At 37.2% G+C, this 24,932-nt stretch overlaps 2 protein-coding genes across 3 annotated transcripts in view; one reads left to right on the top strand and one right to left on the bottom strand.

Moving 5' to 3' along the window:
• The window catches only part of LOC121314568 (lanC-like protein 2), a 52,066-nt gene extending 45,520 nt beyond the window's left edge, over positions 1 to 6,546 (top strand). The window contains exon 10 of the mRNA XM_041247982.1: positions 5,018 to 6,546. Coding sequence (XP_041103916.1) covers positions 5,018 to 5,094 — 77 coding nt within the window. The 3' untranslated portion in view covers positions 5,095 to 6,546. The remainder of the gene's footprint in view (positions 1 to 5,017) is intronic.
• A 10,850-nt stretch (positions 6,547 to 17,396) lies between these two features.
• The window catches only part of vopp1 (VOPP1 WW domain binding protein), a 98,931-nt gene continuing 91,395 nt past the window's right edge, over positions 17,397 to 24,932 (bottom strand). The window contains exon 5 of one of the 2 annotated variants that reach the window (XM_041247979.1): positions 17,397 to 17,887. In XM_041247979.1, coding sequence (XP_041103913.1) covers positions 17,700 to 17,887 — 188 coding nt within the window. In that variant the 3' untranslated portion in view covers positions 17,397 to 17,699. The remainder of the gene's footprint in view (positions 17,888 to 24,932) is intronic. The other variant, XM_041247981.1, reaches the window with a different exon arrangement.

Here is a 24,932-nt window from a genome sequence, read left to right as displayed (position 1 = left end):
AAAATAAATGGTCAAATATTTAATGGAGGATCCTTCTAGAAGTAGTTCTTTACAATGGCATCCCTCACTGCCAATCTACCAAGACGGTCCTCCACCCCCCATAGCAGAAGATTCATTAGCCTTTCCGTCTAGATCTGGTACCCATGACAGTTCACAGGAAAATGTACATTCAGGTGTAAGAAAGAGGCGCATGTATTGCACTACATCAACAAGAGAAGGCGACAGTCAGTATGACTTCTGGCAGAGGAGAACAGTCGACAAAACTGAGACAAGTTGAGTGAAAACTTCACTTGTGCCTTCTTAACCCTTACATTACATTTATTTTCACACACACTGTTTATTTTACACACGCTGTTTAAAATATGTATTTTTTCCAAATAAAACCGGTTTAAAGGGCATTGCAATGCTAAGCGACATCAGTACTGTATCTCTTGCCAAGCTCGACCCCGTGTTTACTGTATTTTTCACATACCTCTTTATAGATGTGCATACTGATAAATCCTCTCCTGATCACTCGTTTTATCACCAAAATCCTCAATAATGCGATCCAAGTCAATATTTTATTACTATAACATCTCCAAAAGCTCTGCAAATGTTTCTGATATTCTTTGAGCGCTGGATGCAGAAGCAGCTACCTCCTTTGTTTATGTCTGCTTATCTCTGTATGATGCAGCTGCTAGGGTTATTGCTCACACGCCCCTTTTTGTTTTTTGTTTTTTTTTCTGGTTTCACTCGGCCTTTGAATGGTTTTCTCAGCTTTTTCCCGGAGAAAAAACGACTTGAGACCTGTGCTTTACGTCTTTTCGATGATGTCGGACAGGGTCCGACATTAGACTGAAAAGGGAAAATCGGAATGTCGGACCTGGTCAGACATTGGACCGCAAAGGGTTAAAAGTGATTTGTGTTAAAATAATGTAAAACAAAATAAATAAGTATATTTATAAATAAGTATATTACTCATTCTCACCATGATCTTATTAGTTAAATTAGGTTATATCATAAATAATGGCATCTTAAAAAACATAAAACTATAAACTATTAAGAACCAGCATACTTCAAAAAACAGGATTTCATAATCATGATTATTTGTTACCTGGATAAATGTAATGCAGCGGTAAAATATTCTAAAAAAGTGATTACAATGATCCAGATAAAAGTAATCTCAATCACAAAATATAGGATTACAAAATACGGATCACTTCGATCCAGATTAAAAGTTTTGAAAAACCAGCCCAAGATGCCAGATTCATCTGGTCCCAGTCCAACAAATAATGGGTAGGCAATGAGAGCCATTATAAGTGTGCTGGCTGTCTTCGGCCCTGTCCACACTACATAACCGATCTCGAGAATCATTCCTTATTTTCATTAATCCAGCTCAAAACGTCCAAACTAAAGTGCCGTTTCATATTTAGTCGGGCATTATGCGTACAAACACTATTAAAATAGTTTGGTTACAGTTCCTAGCAGCGCAATGGATTGTGGGACTGTGAAACTTAATACGATAGTATCCCACCATGCACTGTGTTTACAACCTTGCTAATATGGAGCCTGTGCCCACGGAAGATGTAGTGCTTCTTAGGATGAACATTATGGCTTTGTTTCTTAAAAACGCTTTTTACATTTTATCATTCGTCTTGAACTCTGAAGTTCATCGTTCTAGATATCAGTGTGCCTTGATTTTGGCTTCTGATCACGTTGCTCCATGATTTACCATTTTACAACAAGCCTCAGCAGTATTGATATTCGTTTTCAGCTCTTTCAGGCACCTGTTCTGAGTACTGTATTTGTAATGTCTAAATGCAAAAACATATCAGAAAGCATTTTGGGATATTGGAAGATGCTCAGAAATGTAGTTAGGTATTACAGTGTCCACACTTCTGACAAACCACACTACCTGATACAATCTTTTAGAACCGGACTCAAGACTACCCCTGAGGTGGTCTGCAGTCCTGTTCTCGAGTATGGTAGTAAACACAGCGTAGTGTAGATGCTAACCGCACTTTTAAGACAGTTTAAAGGCAACTTAACACGGTTTAAAGGCATAGTGTGGACCGGACCTGGCATCTCTGCAAGTACACTTGAAGCAGGGCTGGAGACAGTTTCAGCTGCAGGGTTTTGTACTGGAAGTTGAAGGCCATGTAGGAAAATAATCTCTGTAATGAAAACCAGGAGATTGTCCGAGTAGAAACGCCAAAGGTACGGGTCAGCTGCCAGACTGAGGAAACTTACCACTTAAACAAGAGGGCTGCCAGGAAACGCAGTCGTGGTGGAGGTGCAGGCAAAACCAGAGAGAAGAACACAGAGGACACATATGAATAGTCATTTTCTATTATGTTGTGGGACTTTAAATTTCAACTTTAAAACTGAGAGTACGATATATGACAAGACTTCCAAAATATGTCTTAATTTTAAGTTATTTATTAGTTTGACTTGTAATAAAACATATATACAGTACTGTGCAAAAGTTTTAGGCAGGTGTGAAAAAATGCTGTAAAGTAAGAATGCTTTCAAATAGACATGATAATAGTTTATATTTATCAATTAACAAAATACAAAGTGAGTGAACAGAAGAAAAGTCTACATCAAATCAATATTTGGTGTGACCACCCTTTGCCATTAAAACAGCATCAATTCTTCTAGGTACACTTGCACACAGTTTTTGAAGGAACTTGGCAGGTAGGTTGGCCCAGACATCTCGGAGAACTAACCACAGTTCTTCTGTGGATTTAGGCAGCCTCAGTTGCTTCTCTCTCTTCATGTAATCCTAGACAGACTCGGTGATGTTGAGATCAGGGCTTTGTGGGGGCCATACCATCACTTCCAGGACTCCGTGTTTTTCTTTACGCTGAAGATGGTTCTTAATGACTTTCGCTGTATGTTTGGGGTCGTTGTCATGCTGCAGAATAAATTTGGGGCCAATCAGATGCCTCCCTGATGGTATTGCATGATGGATAAGTATCTGCCTGTACTTCTCAGCATTGAGGAGACCATTAATTCTGACCAAATCCCCAACTCCATTTGCAGAAATGCAGCCCCAAACTTGCAAGGAGCCTCCACCATGCTTCACTGTTGCCTGCAGACACTCACGTGTACCGCTGTCCAGCCCTTCGGCGAATAAACTGCCTTCTGCTACAGCCAAATATTTCAAATTTTGACTCATCAGTCCAGAGCACCTGCTGCCATTTTTCTGCACCGCAATTCCTGTGTTTTCGTGCATAGTTGAGTCGCTTGGCCTTGTTTCCACGTCGGAGGTATGGGTTTTTGGCCGCAAGTCTTCCATGAAGGCCACTTCAGACCAGACTTCTCCGGACAGTAGATGGGTGTACCGGGGTCCCACTGTTTTCTACCAATTCTGAACTGATGGCACTGCTGGACATCTTCTGATTGTGACCACTGCGTCTAAGGCCCTCAGCATTGCCCGTTTCTTTGTGCTTCTTCAAAAGAGCTTGAACAGCACATCTGGAAACCCCTGTCTGCCTTGAAATTTCTGCCTGGGAGAGACCTTGCTGATGCAGGATGACTACCTTGTGTCTTGTTGCTGTGCTTAGTCTTGCCATGGTGTATGACTTTTGACAGTAAACTGTCTTCAGCAACCTCACCTTGTTAGCTGAGTTTGGCTGTTCCTCACCCAGTTTTATTCCTCCTACACAGCTGTTTCTGTTTCAGTTAATTTTCAACATACATATTGAATTGATGATCATTAGCACCTGTTTGGTATAATTGTTTAATCATACACCTGACTATATGCCTACAAAATCCCTGACTTTGTGCAAGTGTACCTAGAAGAATTGATGCTGTTTTGAAGGCAAAGGGTGGTCACACCAAATATGGATTTGATGTAGATTTTTCTTCTGTTCACTCACTTAGCATTTTGTTAATTGATAAATATAAACTATTAACTTGTCTATTTTTGAAAGCATTCTTACTTTACAGCATTTTTTCACACCTGCGTAAAACTTTTGCACAGTAGTGTGTGTGTGTGTATGTGTGTGTATGTGTATATATATATATATATATATATATATATATATATATATATATATATATATATATATATATAAATTCGAGATTCTAAAAAAATTCGAGATTCGACATTGGTGCATTGGTGAATTGTATAATATATACAATTCAAGAGCACCAAGTATGCACTGTGTGAAATTATTGCTACTTTTATTTTATCTTGGATAATGTGGATTACTCCATTCTAGCAGGATCCCCCTAATTTAACATGTTGAGAATATTAATATATTATACCTTCCTGTGAAAACAACAAGAACATTTTTTTTGGAATCTTACATAAACTATTTATTTCCTGCATAAAGTTACTCATCTGTAATAATGGGGGAGTTTCCATGTGGGTTCTAATTTTCCTCGAGACTTTGTGCTTGAGCCAAATGAAAAATAGCCCTATACATTTCGGTTTTCCATTGGCTCAGTTTATTTTGCTCAAAGACCCTCTTTTCACCCGACATACAAATGAAGGCGGTCAATATGCAAATTAGGCAATGTGTAGTGTTCAGAATTTAAAGAGGAGAACAAAATTCCAGGATTATTGTGATCCTGCCACGGAGGTGGATTTAGGTGGACAGCTCGGGAAAATGTGGTTTCTATGCACAGAGAACAGATACATGAGAGAATCTCACCTGGAAATCCATGGTTGTCAGGTGACATCTTGTGCCTGTTTAAAGCACAGTGTTAAGCTCATGTAATAAATCTGTGATTTGTAAATGCCTCTTGCCTGGATGTTTAATAATATATTTTACTGCTCTTGCCCAGAAATAATTAACCCGGAGGTATATATAATGACTGCGTCCAACTCAGCTATTGCAGATCACCATGACTGAAAACCAGCGGAGACATAGGATTATAGAGATCTGTGCCAGACACCTTCCATGTATGCTCCAAGGCTGTCTGGATAAACCAATGGCTGGTTTACTAAGGAGGATGCTAAGAAATGGTTGCCTTCAATATAATTTTTTTTTTTTTTTTTTTTATGATAATACTTATTATTTTGCAGGTATGGCTGGAGCTGTTCATTATCTTTCTGACCTGTTAAACCCAGAAAGATCTCGCTTCCCAGCATTTGAACTTTGACCAGTGGAAGAACAAATGTTTTACCCAAAGGGCGGTTAGACAGCTTAGTGCCTCAGATGCCAACTACTAGAACAAAACTATGAGCTCATCCCAAGGACCACAAGCATGGACATGGACGTACGACGAAGCCTTCTAGCTATAAATCTTAGCAGTAATAAGCCCATGTAACTCGGAAATAAAAACTAAGTATCTGCATGCTTCTAATGCTGTTGTCAGTGGATGTAGTGTCTGTGTTCCTGTTTGTAGCAAATGTCTTAATTTGTGAGATCCACTCTTTTCATTGTTGTCTTTTGTGCATGGAGAAAGCAGAACTTAATTGTTGGGATGTGCCATTGTGAAGATGCAATACAAATTTCAGTCTATATGTTAAGAAAATATGTAGTATGTTAGTCTGTATTAGTACAGACAGTTTTGTTTTCAGTTTAATTGAGTATCAAGATTGTGAAAATAAACAGGTGTGTTTATAGAAATAATGGGTAGGGGGTCAGCATATATCTATTTTTTATTATTGTTTTATGTTTTTATTTAAAGTAGATAGAATCTAAGTGACTGTAGTTGATCATTTGATCTTTAAAACACATTATATCCCACCCCCGAGATTGATGAATAGCAGAAATGGCATCTTTCACCATCAGTCAAAGATGACAAGATATTCAGGTACAGTATTATTGCAACACAACCTTGGTGGAAGTCAAGATAACCCCATTCAAAAAAGCTACTCACAGTATTAAGTACTGGTAAGTGGTCACTATTAAAGATGCTGTGTGCAAGCTACTATAGCTGCTGCAGGCCTTGCTGTTAATTGGGATGACCAGTGGAAAATGTTTTCTGTAGGACAGTTGATATCTGATTTCTTAAACATTGCTTTAAAAAGTCTATTTGTCCTTCCTGATTTAAGCTATATTTTCCAGGATTCTTAACATACTGGAACAGTTCTGGATTTCTGATACTGTTACTTTATATGTTTGAATTCATTCTGTTCCAAAGTTTGTTATCAAAGGTTTGAACAGCCACACTGTACAGTGGTTGCATGGTATTACTTATGCAAGTTGTTAGCAGAGGTGAAGATCAGTAGGTTAGTTTTTGGGTCTTCTAAATGTAATGTGGCTGTTGTTTTGAGATGTGTTTGGGTGCATTGAATGTGTGCACGTTTTGAAAGGGCTAACATAATTTGACCATATTTTAGACTACAAATCTGGAAAGATTTAGGCTAATTGGAGAATGGATCAGAGCTACAGTAATTTATTGTGTACTTTTTAAATCTTCTATCTGAAAACAGTGAATTAAAACATATTAGACAGGGTTAAAACGTTCTTCCAGGCACCATCTAACCTAATCAAAAAAATAAATCTTAATTGTATTGTCTTCGTGTTGAATAGGGGTGGGTATTGGGACTGAGGATCTGTATTGCAATATATTGCAATACTGAAGGCAATGTTGTGATATGTTGTGATATATTGCGATACATAATGGAATTCAATGCCGAATGATGCTGATGTTGAATTTTGCTACCAAAATAAATCTACATATATAAACTGGCTTTTTTGTAATTTTTATGGAATTGAAACTATTACAATGTAATGTGATAAATTGATCTCTCATGAAATACCCAGTTACTAATTTTGGTTGGATTCTGTGAAGTACGTGCATGTGCTTCCAATTTGAAAAATAGAAAAACGGTGCTAGTTTAAAAACTAGTTAAAATTCTCTTAACACATTGATTTTAAATGGTATTTTAAAATTTTTATTATAAATAATATATTTATTTTCATTTTATTTTAAACATGTTTTTCAAAAATGAATCCTATGACTATGACCATAAACATGGGTGGAAAGCAGCTTTATATATCAGTCAGTGCAAAAACCCAGGGTTTGGAATAAAATGTCTGACCTTTCGTTTTACATTTTACAAGATTTTACATGTATTACAAAAGCATAAGTAAGTGCTAGACATTTATTATTTTTTTAAGAAAATACTGTAATTTTATAAACCTATTTATATATCTGCTTTGCATGTTTTTTTTTTTTTTTTTTTTTTCACAACTTACAGAACCAAAACCACTGTGTTTTTATCTGATAAGATCAAATGCGGTAGGTCCAGGGGTAAAACAAAGATATTCAGAATATAGTGTAACATTTAATTGTCCAGAACTGTCAGCATATAGCATTTAAAAATAAATGTAAAAACTATTTAAAATTGGCACTTAAATTGGTGACAAATAAAAAGTAACTGAGTGTTTGTGAAATTCATAATTTTATTGGCTGCAGAGCTCCAGAAAAAAGAACGGGGGCAGGGGGGAGGATGTGATATACTATACAGGGCATTGTGGCGATCAAAGTTCTGTGCTGGAGATGACCTCATAATTGAAAGGAATAGAAAAAAACATGCATAATGAAAATAGTCTAAAAATAACCAAACCACCAAAGACAACATTCACCTGCTAGATGTTTTCAAAACTAGCCAAATTTGGCTTGAAAACTGGCAGCACTGATCAAAGGAGAAAACCTAAAAGTCAGATGCGACACACATGCATTGCCTATTAAATATTACTTCAAGTTCAATGTACAAATAAAACATGAATTTGTGTCATTTGTTTTACAAAAATCAATATTGTAATTGGCGATCCGGTACTTTATGATGTAGAACTACACCACTGCATATAAGGTTGGTGGTACCACCAGCATATTTTACTACAGCCTTGCATAAACAACATACTGCATTGTTTGATGCTCTGCAGCCATCCTTTTTAGATTATTTTTATTAGGAAATGGTTCCATACATATGACTTTGCTTTGAAGAATTTAAACAACTCAAAATCTCTTGTGCTTCTGCCATATTTGTGTTAGCACTGCTCGCATTACGAATTCTCTCAGGAAGGGATTATCTTGCAAGATAATAGTCGACATTTTCCAGTAGACGTTTCCCTGATCCAGCTGAACCACAAATAGCAGTTATTGTATTCCCTGATGAATATCACATACTCTTGAGTAGCATTAATCAAAGCAGTTGTACAGAACTTCATTTTCTGAAGTGATCAAAGTTTCTCGGGTTAGCATTTTAATATGCCAGGCTGTAAGTTTAGCTTACTCCTTATAATTTTTTTTTAGGTAAACTGAATTTTGATTTCTCCTAACATTGGTCTGTTAACATTTATATGGCTATCCTATTTATTTATTTATTTTTAAATTATTATTTTTTTTTTTTTTTTTTTTTTACATCTTACACTGGTAAAACTTTGAATAGTCCTAGATTTATGTCATCATCCAAATGTGTTCTTGGAGTGCTTGAGCGTAGCCATTTGTCATTTTACTTTCCATTTCCTAGTGCTTGCACTTTAGAATAGGGTGCTGAATCAGGAATCCTTAGGTTTAGACAAAAAAGCAATTGCATTTTGAAATTGCAATGAAAAAAAAAAAGCTGTAACTTTTTCTAAGGCACTGTAGCAGGGCAATTGCCCTGTACAGGGGAAATTAGTGTTGTTGTAATTTATATGTGGAAATGGTTGTTTTTTGTGCTTTTTGGAGTTGTTGTGTTTGATTAAATTACTAAATTATTATAGCAGGTGGGCGGGTCTCGACTGAGTATCTGTCAACATAACAGCATCCGGTGGAGTTCGTTGTGGGCGACTACATTGCCATGCTACAAAGAGGGCCGCTGCGTACACTCAAGAGGAGAGTGTCCACTCTGCAGGAACTACAGCCATGCAACCCTTAAACTGCAACGCGGTGCTTGTGAAGGCAGTGCCCAGCTAAGGCCATAGGAAGCAGCAGGAGTCATAAGAATACTGGCTCATAAGTAGGTTAGTTTAGCGGCTATTGACCCAAGTAAGCTGTCAGGACATTAAAAAATAAATAAATAAACTCCTATTTATTTTCGTGAAGTAGCTGGAATCACTTGATTTTCTAGGTATGGTATCTGAAGCATAATTAAGAAGTACAGAGAAACATCATTTGTAATTGACAAACCCAGGACTGGAAGACCCAAAAAGCTGTCTAACAGGGATGAGCAATACTAGAAGGTAATATCCTTAAGGAATAGAAAGAAGACAAGCATTGAATTGACAACAGAACTTGAAATCATCAGTATGAAGGTCACTCTTGAAATCAGGACTTAAAGGATGTGTTGCAGTAAGAACACCTCTGTTGAAAGAGGAACAAGACTAAAAGGCTAAAATATGCACAAGAACACAGACTTTGGACTATGGAACAATGGTGAAAGGTGCTTTGGACTGTTGATGGATGGACAATGACACTTGTGGAATGTTTAATAAAAACTTCTTTAATGGAATCTTCTGGTGTGCTGCCCTGGTGTGTTCTCCCAGGTACAAGTTGAGAAATTAATTCCTGTATGATTTAAAGCGAATAATATGTTAATACAAATATTAAAACAATTATGATCATGTTTAAATGAACATTCATTGAAGAAATTTCAAAGGTAAGAAATAAAACAATGAAATGATATAAAACCAACAAGAAACAACTTGCATGAAGGAGCAGTTCAGTCAATGTTCTCAGTACTTTCTTGCTTGTTTTATATTGTGGAAATAAGCTGTAACACAGTCCAGGGTGAAAGCAGTGGTGGCTAATATACCAAACAATACGATCCATTTTGGTGGATCTCAACTGGTTCCGCGATCCACCAGTAAGCTTTACTGCAAGCAATCATATCTGGATTCCAGAAACGATTCTGCAGTTTTCTGGAACTGAAGACTGATGCTAATGAGTCAATTTTGGCAACAATTACACATCCGTTTTTTAAGATGTGCTGGCTACCACACTTTTTCTGGAGACCAGATAATTCCACCAACTAATGCTTCAGGCTGCTGAAGAACTGGGTCTTGTATCAGAATCTTCTAGTGGGAGAAGATTACTTCTTTGTTTTTATGGATAGCAAAAGATGTTTCCCAGATAAGTACTCCCTCAATCCTTCATTTATTTTGAAGACCCAAGGAAGGATGTTGCATCTTTAGAGCAATACCCTTTCAAAAAGAAGCTGTTTACATGCTTTAATACCATTCTTCCTTCCTCTGCTCCTGTTGAGCGTCTCTTCTCTTGCTGGCTTGATTTTCAGCCCCCAAAGAAATTGACTGTTGGGTGACCTCTTCCAGAAACTTGTTTTGCTGAAGGAGAACTATACAGTGTCACACATCAGTCTAGTACATCAATGTGTACTGAAAACTACACTAATGTTAGACATTAGATAAATATGGTTTGAATATTCTAAGATTTTTGCTTGCTATAGAATTACTCCCCCTTTATCCTTTATCAAAATGCTAAAACCCCACATATTTCCTAAAGAGCAACTTTGAACAGCCATCCAAAAGCATTCCAAAATGTTCAGGTTCAGGCCTTATCTAAAATATCGATTTTGTTTGGGGTGATGAACGTACATGTTTTGTTTATTAAATGCATTTTGTAATTTCAGATTGTATTTTGCATTGAAAAATACAGTGATTCCAAAGTAATTTGTATTTTGTATTTTGATATATTGTTTTCTGAGTATTTTGTATTTTTCCTGAGTATTTCCTGAGACATGTTTTTGGTCAAACACATTTTAATACTAAGCAGCAAAAATGTTGGTTCTCAATAATTTAAACAACATGGAATCGTCCTTTTGACTGTGTTACAATAAGCTATTACTGAGGTTTCTTTCATACTTATTAAATATTAAATTTTTCATTCTTTTTGAAAATGTATGATTGTGTATTTCATAGCTCGTTTTATTCTAGTGCCGCTCTAAATCCCTCGGTGTGAAGAATTTCACTGCTTGAAACAGGGAAACTATCAGTACAAATTAAGCGTTTGATATCGAGATAAATGTCTGATATACTTGACTGGCATTTCAAAACTGGCTGATAGCTTTCAACACTGTCTTATGACCGCAGTATAAAATTGCACATCAAAATAAATCGCAAGACAAATGATAAATTATTTCTGTTTATGTCATAACCGATATACAAAATAATGCATGTATTGTATTTCTCTTTCACTAATACTTGCAAATATATTGCAAGTACATGTACGAAGAAAACCTATAATATAAAGTAGCCAGTGATTAAATGTAAACTTTGCAAACTAGGTAGCCTAAAGTTAACCTATTATTAAATAATAATATGAAAATGAAAAACATGTTAAACATGTTATTAATATTACAACAACGTGTTTCTGATGTTTACCACATATACTGTAGCTTTTAATAAAGATCTTGACAACATTAAGTGTAAAACAATTTACTGAACACATTGGAAACATCTGAATAAAAGTAGAGACAGAAAGTCGACGGCTTAACCTTGCCTTTAAGCTCCAAGATTTGCGCATGCGTAGAAAGGCTCAAAAAGGCAAATGCTAACTTATTTCCTGTGACAACGGTATTTAGGTCACTTAAAATAGACCATGTAATGTAGAGTGTCCAGATCTGAGGCTTGGTGGTCCAGTGTGGTTCGAGAAAGGGGCCCGTTACCAGGAAGTTCCAAGTTCAATCCCAGCTCAGCCACTGATTCACTGTGTGTGACCCTTTGCAAGTCATTTAACCTTCTTGTGCTCCGTCCTTTGGAGAAAAGTGTGTACTGAGTAACAGCATTAATGAAAGACATCTGAAAAGACAATTATGTTATTCCTGATTAAGAAGACACCCACACGCGTTTGCATTTTAAGGGATTTTGTTTATTTAATCTCAAAATAAGAAAGTGTATTTAAACTGGGTTTCTTACTGCAACATGATACTGTACCACACCACTGAATTAACATCGAATGAATTCTCAACTAATGCATCAGAATCTTAAACCCTTTCCAGTTGCATTTACAATTGCATAGATCATACAGATAGAATAAAGGATAGCAACCTGTTCCATGTACAATAAATTAAAGAAAAACAGCAATAATCATGGGTGAAAGTGGCACTGATCATTTTGACTGAAACTCCTGTGGCAAAACCAATCTTGCCTGCCTAGGCCCCCCTGAAGCTGTGCACATGCTCTCCGGTGCATTCTGAGCCACTTTGGACCACTTTATGAAGCAAATTTGAACTTGACTTTCACACAAAAAGAAGTTCAGAAATCAACCTGATAAATCACACATGAAGCTAGTTAACAAACGTAGTTTTCTAAATGTTAGTGATCAAACCTTTTACATGTATACCCAATTCACAAATTCATTTTATAAAACCTCAATCAGATGTCATAAATACAGAGTTCATACATACATTTCAAGGACCAGTTAATTTAACTATAATAGCAACAATCTAATTTATACTCACTTATATGTCTAGATAAGCTCTGGACCAGTAAACTTTCTCATTCAATAACACTTAGTCAGTTTTGGTACTATAGGCAAGTGTTTCATTCCAAAAGCAGTACAACAATTCAGTGTTTTAATCAATGTCAGAACCAATAGTCTAAGAATGTTGTGTCTCAATCAAGCATAGGCACCTGACTTTGTTAAAAAGTAGCTGGCAAACTGAAGTCCTAACTGCTGAGCATAGAAAGGCAAATGTATTTTTTTTTTTTTTTTAATTTACAATTAAGAAGCTCTAAGAAACTAAGCAAAATTGTGCAAGTGTTTCAGCATAAAATGTACAGTATGTACTCACTGAGCACGCATTAATTACAAATACATGCAAGTACAGTACAACCTCAGAGTTACGAACCCCTTGGGAATGGAGTTTGTTCGTAATTTTGAAATGCTTGTAACTCTGAAAATTAGTTTTTAATGGTTTTAATAAATGTGTACACCTACTATCTACACCCTCATTCTGAATAATAACACAAGGATACAGCACAGTAATGCAATACTCATATTGCTATGGTTATAAAGTCTTTAATACAGTACTATAAATGGAAAAAGCCTAAATTGAATTTACCAATGAAATAGTAACTGTAGTAAAAACACAGATTTAAACATCCAGGAAAACCCGGGTTAATGTTGTGCTTGTTTTTAAACAAAATGCATTCGCGCAGCTTGCTCAGTCATTCAGCCTCTGGCTTGAAAAAAAAAAAAAAACAGTGCTTTGTTTAAAACTACAATGTTCCCAGTAAAGTTGCCCATACTTTCATTGAAATCTGCCTCACCTTTCTGAATGCATTTATTGAGACAGTAATTTTGCCTTCTCCATGACCAGCACACCGCTTATGTAGCCAGCCTATCTGGTTGCATTGCACGCGTGATTGAGTGATTGCATACTTCCGGTTGAAAGTGGGGGTTCAGTAGACCAGTCAGTTTGTAAATCTGGGGTTTTACTGTAGAACCAAATGGCATCTCTGCACAGTGTTACACTTAGAATTCCCACCTGTAGTTTTTTAAAGAAAGGTGTTTGCGGCAGAGCACAGCTCTGCCCTTTAGAAATTGGCAGGGATGGGGTTAAATTCCCCTACCTGCCTGGGTTTATTATGTTCAGGTGGCTGGGGTTGATTAGATGATGATTAAAAGCTGAGGAAGCACCACAAACACTAAACACTTGTGGTCACTCCAGTGAAGGGGTCCCACCTTGGAAACCTTAATTTTGTAAGTTTTTTTTTTTTTTTTTTTTTTATTGCTTTATTTGTGTTTAAATCCCTTTATTTTTGCCCTTGTGCACTTTTATTTTGTGTTATTTATAATAAAATTAGTATTTTCCTTGAACTGCAGTCTGTCTCTGGGCCTCTATCCACTCGCCAGCCTGCCACATTTGGTGTCAAAAATAAAGGGATTTAAACACAAATAAAGCAGTACAAAAAAACAAAACTTACAAAATTAAGGTTTCCAGGTTGGGCAATGCCTTCACTGGATTCACAAATCACAAAAACCCACAAACACCAACCTGCTTCCTCAGCTCCCTCCTCCTAATAGGAAGCAGAGGCCTCCTTTTATGTCAGGTGGCTGGGCGCTGATTGATCGTTAATTAAGTTAATCATTTAATCAACCCCAGCCACCTGATCATAATAAAGCCAGGCAGGTAGGGGAATTTAACCCCATCCCTGCCAATTTCTAAAGGGCAGAGCTGTGCTCTGCCACAGTGTTTAACAGAGAAAAGCAAGTACTGTTCTTTTAGTAAGGCAGTTCAAAATACTTTCATGCCAGAAGCACTGGTTTACTATTTAAAAAAAAAAAAAAAAGACTTCATTCTAAAGCAAATGTAAATACTTTGTTTTATTCAGCAAAAAAAAAAAAAAGTTTCAACACTATAAGCTTAGCTGCAGGAAGGATCAGTCAAGAGTTTGCCTTTGTTCTTTGCCTTTATTCTTACGGTGCATATAGTAAGTATTCACCCCCTTGGACGGTTTCAGTTTGTTGTGTTACAACCTGAAATCTTGATGCATTTAAATTTGATTTTTTTTCCTTTGATTTACACAACCTACTTTGAAGAGGCAATATAATTTTTATTGTGAAACAACAGGTAATGAAAAATAAAGAAATAAAATAACTGAAATGTCTTGGTTAGATAAGTATTCACCCCCCTGAGTCAATACTTGGTAGAACCACCTTTGGCAGCAATTACAGCTGTGAGTCTTTTGGGGTAAGTCTCTACCAGGTATGCACATTTGGATCATACAATATTCGCCCATTTTTCTTGGCAAAATTTTTCAAGCTCTGTCAAGTTGGATGGGGATCGTTGGTGGAAAGCAATCTTCAAGTCTTGCCACAGATTCTTAATCGGATTCAAGTCAGGGCTTTGACTGGGCCACTCTAGGACATTCACGTTCTTGTTTTTAAGCCACTGCAGTGTCACTTTGGCTATGTGCTTGGGGTCATTGTCCTGCTGAAAGGTGAATCTCTGTCCCAGTCTTAAGTGTTTTGCAGACTGAAGCAGGTTTTCCTCAAGGATTTGCCTGCATTTAGCGTCATCCATTTTGCCCTCTACCCTGACAAGCTTCCCAGTCCCTGCCGCTGAAAAGCATCCCCATAGCATGAAGCTGCCACCACCATGCTTCACAGTAGGGATGGTGTTACCTGTGTGATGTGCTGTGTTGGGTTTGCGCCAGACACAATGCTTTATAATTAGGCCAAATAGTTCAATTTTTGTTTCATCGGACCACATAATCTTTTGCCACATCTTTTCATTCTCCCACATGCCTTTTTGCAAATTCCAAGTTGGATTTTACATGAAATGCCTTCCTTCTTGTCACTCTTCCATACAGGCCAGATTTGTGGAGTATCTGAGCTGTTGTTGACACATGGACAGTTTCTCCCATCTCAGCCATGGAACGCTGTAGGTTTTTCACAGTTGTAATTGGTCTCTTGGTGGCTTATCTGACCTTCCCTTCTTACCCAGCTGCTCAGTTTGGGAGGACGACCTGCTCTAAGCAGATTCTGGGTGGTGCAGTATACCTTCAACTTCTTAATGATCGACTTGACTGGGCTCCAAGGGATATTAAATGTCTTTCAAATCTTTTTATATCCCTCCCCTGATCTGTGCTTTTCCATAACTTTATCCCAGAGTTGTTTTGAAATGCTCCTTCATGTTAGTATCTTTGCTTTGAATGCACTACCCAACTGTGGGACCTTACAGAGACAGGTATATTTAATCTGAAATCATGTTAACCACAGATGGACTCCATTTAATTTATTGTGTGAATTCTGAAGGCAATTGGTTGCACCTGAGCTTATTTAGGAATGCCATAGCAAAGGGGGTGAATACTTATCTAATGAAGATTTTTCACATTTTTATTTTTAATTGATTTGTTTTTTCACTCCCCCTATTTTTCCACACATTGAAAGTGTTCAGTAGATTGTGTAAATCAAAGGAAAAAAAATCCCATTCAAATGCATCAAGATTTCAGGTTGTAACACAACATCTAAGGGGGGGGGGAATACTTCCTATAAGCACTGTACTTGAAAAATATGGTCCATTGAGTTAGACGGCAAAGTTTGCCCATAATAAAATAATTTTAAACATTACTGTAACTGCTGCTTGAGTAACCAAGTAATTTCTTGTGACCTGGCAGGCAACCGACCAGACCACAGGGGTCGCTTGTGCGCGATGAGCCGAGGTCACCTTGGCCGACCTACATTCAGGCTATAGGGCACACCCTTCACTCCATGTGGAGTACCTTTACCGATTTTAAAATACTTATATTTTTCTACTTTAATGAAATATTCTGGCAAGTTTTGCACTTGCTTTGGATCTGGTACATTATTTTATGTCTTTAACAAGGTCTGACAGTGATCAATACTACAAGGAGAGTAGTATAAGCAACAATATTTTAATTACCTTAGGATTTCAAGTATATGCCTTAAAAGTAAGATGACACTGGCTGCGACAAAATACATGTACTTTTCAAGGATGTTGACTAAATGTATGTGTGTTTCGACTATATAATATATCCATTCATTACTGGAATCAACTACAAGAAATAGGAAAACTACTTGGTCCCAAGTTGTAAAATAAAACACAAAAATACAGCTGTAAAATAATTATTATTCAACCTTCTCAGTCCTCTTTAAACTGTGTGTTTAAAAGATACTTCTCATATTTTAGCACCACAGCAGCGGTATCCCTAAATATAACAGAACAAAGTTAGTTTTACCCTAGTTAAGTGATACTCTGTTAAGTTCATCAACAGTAGTCTATAAAAATAAATCATAACTATCAGGACAGCACTATTTTCCTTTTTTGTTTGACCTTATCAGCTGTTGCTGAAATTTTCAGCAGGCAAGCAGAAGAAGGATGTTTTCATTTTAACAAAATCAAACCATAATCACACATTGTGCTTCCTGGTCTTACTTCCCTCTGTGATGCAGGTAAACAAGTGTAGGTATTCTGTTTTTTGCTTGAGTATTCAAATAATTTGAGTAAAAGCTGCAGCACTATAACAATGTATGGTGTCAGCTGCCAATGGCAAATCACTCTCTATATTATTATGTTATTCCTGTTGATAGATATGTTCTCCCTGCATGAAGTCTCATGTTATGCTATCTTTCCTAGGTTCCTATGTTTTTTTTTATATATATATATTTGTATTCTTGCCAAGAGATACAGTAATGTCCCTACACAATATTTATCCAGTCAACCAGTGTATTATATTAGACAAATCATTACCAGTGTGAATCCAAAAGTTGCCATTGGGCTACTACTGAGGCAGGTATTATCCTATTTACATGGATTCAGTTTCCCACATATAAACCATTACCAAAAATACAAGCAGGATAAATAAGAAAGCTGAAGGTGAATAGCAGCTTTCAATTACAGAAAGGCAGTTTCAATAAGTTATATATATATATATATATTTCGTCTGTGACATATATATATATATATATATATATATTATATATATATATATATATATATATATATATATATATATATATATATATATAGGGAATTAAAACAAAAAATTCGGAAAACAATACAGCTTCCATGGTAGGGAGGTTCAAACTTTGGAAACATGAGAAGTTCAACAGCAAATTGAACCTTGCTGTGTGATGTCATTCCGTCATTATTCCACCAAGGATATTCAGCAGCCTCACATCAATCCATACATATGATTCAGATTCAACTGTGGATGTATTTTCTTCTCAGACACTAACTTGATCATTTCACCCTCCCAGAATAAAAACAGACTGCATCTTAGAAGTATATTACCATTGAAAACAAAAGAAGGTAGAGTAAGTGTATAAGAGTTATTGGCTCCTTATTTCGCTGAAGATTTGACCACTTGCTCGTATGGAGGAGGCGGCTGGTTGCAGTAGGATGGAGGGGGTGGGTAGGACGCGTTGAGATGTGGGGAACGGGGCTGCACCTGGAAGGGCGGAGCAATGGGATTCACCACAGGTCCTCCAAGGTTACCATAGTGCTGCATGTCTGGCTGCTGGGAACCTGCTAGAGACAGGAACGGAATACTTATGTCATTGAGAATTAGGACTCTAAACTTAGGACAATTTATTATTAGTATATATTCTAGTTAGTACATTTTAAAAATACGTTTTACTAACAATGTCAAGAATTAGAAAATATAATACTCCCATTTTGTTTTCCAGCTGAAAGATGTATCAAATATTATTTTTATGCTATTGCAGGTAATCTCAATGTAACTGGCTATGGATAGCACTCAAATTGCATTATGCTCATCATTTTTAATGAACACCATAATTAAGTAGTAAAGGGTATCAAGTGTTAGCTTATAGCATAGTTGAGTTTATTGGACAGCAAGTTGCATGGTTTGATGGTAATGCAACTGCATGCTGGATAATTCCTCCTTGTCATTGCACATTCACTTCTATTTGCTGTATTTGTACTAAATTATCTTGACTTATAATTTGCCCTTCGTTGCCTGGCTCTGCCTGCTCTGGGGTTATTCTAGTTAATTTCATGCAGGCGTTTACTGGTTTGCAGAATTAGCTGTTAGAAACCTATAGTTTCAATTTAATTTAACTTTTTAGTTAAAGAAACACATTGAAAATATGTATATAAACCTATATTATATTGTATTATAAACTGAGTACCAATCTTGCAGTTTTTCATACAGCATGCATGCAGTAGTAGTTCACATTTAGAATATCATTACAGAAACTATTTTGTCTACATCTATGTTTCATGGCAGCAATACCTCTGACGAATGACCTTGTACATTACTCATATTACATTACTAAAAAAAATAGGTTAAAAAGGCAAAAAGCCACTGTAATAGGGAGTGCTACATTTTTACAGGGTTATGCTAAAATGTATACATGGCCACTGTTGAATCAAACACATGAAGTATTGTATAGCTATTTTAATGGAACCACCTTTTTAACAAATCTATTTTCTTTAGTAGCAGGCTGTTTTGCTGGTGACTTGCCCACGGTTTGCTTAATTACAGTATTTTGTGCGTGAATTAATCAGAAACAGGTAATGGTAGTTAATCGTAATTGCAGTTTACTGAGGTATAAATAATTAGCCATTCACTGAGGTTGCATACAAACTGACAAAACACATATTATTACTGTAACTACTAGGGAATTGGGTGGCATCAGTACAAACTACACAGAAAACAACAAAGTGAACTAAATTGTTGCCGATCTTCATAAACTGAAATGCCTATATTTAAATGCAAGAAGCATTGCTAAAATTAGTAGCCATAGTCAACGTAGTTAACTATGACATTATAGTGATAACAGAATCCTGGTACACTCCAAACAATGGAGACAAGTTTAACATGGAAGGATACAGGTTAGGAAAGATAGACATGACTTAGAATGGGAAGTAAAGGTAACACCAATGAATCAATCTGGATTAAATTAAATGAAAACAACTCTAAAGTTTTAATAGCGGGATTCTGTTATAGGCCCCCAAGTTCTGATGAATTATTAAACAAAAAACTTATATGCAAGCATCAAAAAAATAAGTAAGGAAGGGGACACTCTAATTGTGGGAGACTTCAACTTCCCAAACATAAACTGGGATCACATGACCTCAGACAACAATTCAGACATGGGAATGATAGAGCTAGTGCAAGATTGTTTCTTATCACAAATGGTGAATGCCCCGACTAGCTACAATTCATGTCTAGACTTGGTATTAACATACAATGAAGCAAGGATACACAACTTACAGGTAATATAACCACTAGAAATAAGTAACCATAATATGATAGAGTTTGTGGCAAATAAATCAAGGGCAGTACATAAATCAAAAACAATGGTTTTTAATTTCAGGAGAGCAGATTACAAAAGAATGCAACAAGAGCTTCTAAACACAGACTGGGATAGAATACTAACAGATAATGAAGCTGAAAACAATTGGATTACATTTAGGGATATAATGTTAGAAATGCAGGAAATTTATCCCAAAAATGACAAAAAGTAAACTTAAGAAAAAGAGCACGATGGGTCAATCGATTTATTAAGGTGGGTATTAAAAATAAAATAAAATGATATCTTTCTATTAAATCAAAGGGAACAGCCTCACAAATACAATAAAGAGGCCTGTAGAGACCTAAAAAAACAGACCAGGAGAGCAAAAAGGGAATTAGTGAGACAAGTAGCAATAGATAGTAAACTTAATCCAAAAGGGTTTTTTCAATGTTAATGCTAATAGGAAATTAAAAGAGGAAATCAGTAGTGACTAAAAAAATACAAAATCACAGATGTACTTCATCAATACTTTGTATAAGTATTTACAAAGAAGGATTTATACAATATACCAAAGTTAACAGAATGTACACAAACATCATTACCAGAGGTTGTTATAAAAGAGTATGAAGTACTAAAGGAGCTAGCAGCCCTTAAAATAACCAAATCCTCAGGGCCCGATGGAATCTGTCCAGGAGTCCTCAGGGAAACTAGAGAACAGATTTTTAAACCAAAATGTTATATATTCAACAAATCTATAACTAAAGGAGCCACCCCACTGGAATGGAAAATTGGCAATGTTGTTCCTGTATTTAAGAAAAGAGATTAATTTGACCCTGGGAACTATAGACCAATACGTTTAACATCAATCCTATGTAAAATGATGGAAACTACAATAAGTACCAAAATGGAGGAATAATTATATAGTAACAACATTATAGGAGACAGCCAACATGGCTTTAGGAAGGAAGTAATTTACTAGATTTCTTTCAGAAGGTGACTACTAGAGTGGACAAGGATAGTACGTAAGACATAATCTACTAAGATTTTCGAAAAGCATTTGACAAAGAACCACATGAAAGACTATAAGTAAAGTTTAAATCAGTAGGAATAAACGGTAGCAGCATGGATTCATAACTGGTTACAAGATAGAAAGCAGAGACTTATGGAGGCCAAGCATCAAACTGGAGTAACGTAACAAGTGGGCTACCACAGGGATCACTATTGGGACCATGGCTATTCTTAATCTATATAAATGAGCTGGACCAAAACATAATCAGTAAACTATGCATATTTGCAGAAGACACAAAACTGGGAGGGGTAGCCAACTCCCAATAAGCAATTTTAATAACACAAAGAGACTTAGACAAGACTCAAGCTTGGGCTGACACATGGCAGATTAAATTTAATGTGAATAATTGTAAAAACATGAGAGGCAAGTATAACATGAACAGTAACGAAAAAGAGGAGGCTATGTATGAAAAGGACTTGAGGTAGTAGTGGATGAATCTCATTAGTCAAATAGAGAAACTATAAAAAAAGGCAAATAGAATGTTAGGTTGACAGTTGAATTCAAATCTAGAGAAGTTATATTAAAATGATACAGTGCACTGTGTAGGAACAATTCAATAATTGGTCATTTAATGTTTATCTGGGTTGATTAGTTCTCATTAATAATATTTAATTGATGTGTTACAACGATCGAGGATTTACTATGAACACACATACACGCGCAGACACAAGGAAAGTTTAACACTAGTATTTTATTAAGTACACAAATATTAAACAGAAATGAAATAAGTAAACCTCTTAGTTTCTAAGCACAAAACACAAATCAAACTCTCACTGCACTCATGCTGGCTAGCAGGCAATTGAAATATAACACTGCCTGTCTCCTCACATACAAAGCAGCAACTCAGCAGCTCAAGCAAGCTGTGACATAGCTGGTAGTAGCTGGTTGCTCACATACACACCCGCCCACATACGAGCACAGCCTCAACTGAGATGATGCAGACAATTTTACAATATATCACTGCTGCAGGGTGGTAGAGAGCCCTGCACATTATTAAAAAGGGGGCAGGGCAAAGCCCTGATATAAAATGTTTTTATATGTGGAGGACGAGATAGGTGCCGTCTGCCACATTATTGTTTTGATGTAGTATTTATTTAAGAACAAGGTACTCGCCGCCCCTGTGCATATTTTGTATTTACTTTTTGTTTTATGATTTATTGTATTTATAGATGACGGCGAAGCGCCGTGTGTTTTTGTTTATTTAAATGTGTTCTGGTAGAGGCGAGGCTGGCAGATTGTGTTCTGGCAGTAATTAAAAACCTTGTGCAGAAGATGGCCATCTCCCGAATTAATTGGTTGATTAATTTGTCGCGAATTGGGAGATGGTCACCTGCATAAAACCCTGTAGTTTTCCCTGCTCGGGGTTGAAGTTTGGAGGAGTGAACGAGGGAGCAAGGAGAAAACAAAACAAAACTAAAAACTTAAAGGATCCGTGAAGGCTACTTCCCAGCCGGACCTTAAGGGTTGTTTTGTGTTTCAGATTAGTTTTATTTAAAACCTTTATTTGCACTCTGTGAGCAGTGTTTCTGTTTAAATATTTTATTTTTGGTCTTCAATCGTTTTTTGCCCTGCAGTACTGCCTCTGTTTTGCTTCCTGCATTCTGGCCTGATGTCACCACACAAGCCATCCTGTCACAATCACATTAAGCTTATTAATGGTATATACAGTAGAACAATGATATGGCAAGTTTACTTTTAATGAAATTCTTCATATAACAATATGAGGTAGATTACTTATAGTTACTTCATCAAGTTTCACTAAAAGTTATTTCACTAAACAATTAATCGTACAATTCTATGTAAATGTGTTACAGTTAATTTATTTAGTTCCATGAAAGGAAAATGCAACTGGAATTATACTGAACGGTTCCTGAAGCTTAGACTTTTGGTCCTCTGGTTTCAATAGGTGAAGTGTCCAGGACAAAAGGCTCTCCTCTCAGCAACGAAGTCTTCAATTCTACATTGGTTCAAACTCTGCAACAAAGCATTTTCTTTTCAGGGCTTCTGCGTTGGCGTGAATGCAGCAAATTTGAAGGGCAATGCTTACCAGGGTTATGATAATAACCTAACGTTCCTTTTCAAGTAAGAAATGTAACCATTACCTAATGGGATAGAATACTCAAGCCCTTGCAAGTTTGGCAGATGTGATAAAAAGGAAGATAACTGCCTTTAGCATTCTGGCCAAGGACCAATGAAGATCCATGGCACATAGTCCATAGTATGGGAGGACCCTCATTCAGTGTATATGCTGCAAGGTTACCAGAAGTCCGAGAGGCAAGGCCTCTTATAGAGTGGCCAGTGACCTTTTCTGGTGGGGGCAGGTTGACTAAATCATATGCAATCCTGACCATGTCTGCAATCCACCTTGACAGCCAATGTTTAGGCAGGGCATGTCTGTGGAACAGACATGTAGCAAATAAACAATTGCTCTGATTGCCGCCAACTTTGGCTGCAGTGAGAATAGTATGCCAGTGCCCTAACCGGACACGGCGTATGGAACTTCCTCTCCCTGTCAGACTGGATAAGAGGTGGATGGAAGGCCTCCAATTCCACTGACTGGTTTATCTGAAAAGCAGGATTAGTGCAGAGAGTAACCTCAGTTCTAGCCTTTGCAAAAAACAAACAGGTATTCACTGTTGAGAATGCTTGCGTTTCACCTACCTGTTTAGCAGAGGTAATAGCAAGCAGAAAAGCTAATGACATGAATTTCAGCTTTGCTGAATGTAGGGGCTCAAATAGCGGTTTTGTAAGCGCATTCAACACTACATTAAGTCACCAGTGAGGGACAAGGTACTTTCTAGGAGGTCTTAACCTCCGAGCACCCTTCAAAAAATGTGCTCCTGGGAAGACTGAGTCAATTTTAATATGGCAAGATGACATTGCTGCCAGGTAGAACTTAAGCGTGGATGGAATTTCCCTTAATCAAAAAAGTCTTGCATTACCATACTGGGAAGCATCTCTTTGGCTTTGTCAGATAACCCGAGGTGGCTCCAATGTCTTTGTTCAGGGGCCAGACCCACAGATGCAGAGCTGTTGGATCTGGATGTCAGAGTCACCTGTGCCTTGCTCAGTAGGTCACAGCGCTTTGTGATGGTGGTCCAATATGAAAGGCACTATATAAAAATTATTATTATTATTATTATTATTTATTATTATTATTATTATTATTATTATTATTATATTATTATTATTATCTCATCGGAAAAATTGCTGCAGGGCCAGATGAACTGCCCGGAGCTCCAAAACATTTATGTGGAGATCCTTCCATGGGGGTTCCCGCACTCCCTGTACCCCCAAGCCTTTCCAGTGCCCCAACCTAGGTTGGAAGCATCTGTAGTCACCATCTCTCTCCTCGTGATACAACCCAGGGCTGTGCCCAAGCGCAGATGACCTGGTTCTTTCCACCACGAGAGAGCCTCCATACAGTCAAGAGACACTGTGAGTAAGTGGTGGCATTCTAAGACAGGGTACCGGACCTTGTGCTTGAACCAGGCTTGGTGAGGGCACATGCATTAGAGCCCTAAGGGGAGGATCTGTGATGTTGCTGCCATCAGGCCCAGAAGTCTCTGTAAGGTCAGTATCCTCACCACTACGTTGGGCTGAAACAGCTCCAAGCAGACACTTAGCCTCTGGATTCTGTCTTCCGACAGATTGGCGATCATGTTTCCAGAATTGAGGCTTACGCTGAGATAGACAACCCTTTTGAGAGCATGTTAGCTGGCTTTTCAACTGGTTCACCGTGATGGCTAATTGTTGGAGGTGGTTGTGACCAGTACCGTGTGTAACACGGCCTGTCCTGGTGACTTGGCACATATCAGCTAGTCGTCCAGTTATTTCATCACTATGATGCCTTTTAGTTTCAGAGCGGTCAATATAGTTTCCATGCACTTTGAAAAAGTGCGAGGGGTTAGCGAGAGGGTGAACGGCAATACACAAAACTCGTACATGGTGCCTTGAAAGGCGAACCACAAGTACTTTCCGTGGCCGAGTCTTATAGGAGTGTGAAAGTATGCATCCTTGAGGTCCACTGTAGTGAACCAGTCGCCTGACCTTATTGGCTGCAACAGCTGCTGCATTGTCAGCATCTTGATCCTTTGTACCTTCAAGTACAGATTGAGCTGACTGAGGTCAAGGCAAATATTTTGAATTGCAGTGGCTTATAATATTACAAATGTAAAGATTAGAGGACTAAAAATCACTGGATAACACTAAGCTTAAGCGTTAACTGGCGATTCACCTATAA

Source organism: Polyodon spathula, chromosome 4, assembly GCF_017654505.1.
Source record: "Polyodon spathula isolate WHYD16114869_AA chromosome 4, ASM1765450v1, whole genome shotgun sequence".
Classification (NCBI taxonomy): Eukaryota; Metazoa; Chordata; class Actinopteri; order Acipenseriformes; family Polyodontidae; genus Polyodon; species Polyodon spathula.
The sequence above is the reverse complement of the archived record's forward strand: the minus strand, read 5'-3'. Positions and strand labels throughout refer to the sequence as shown.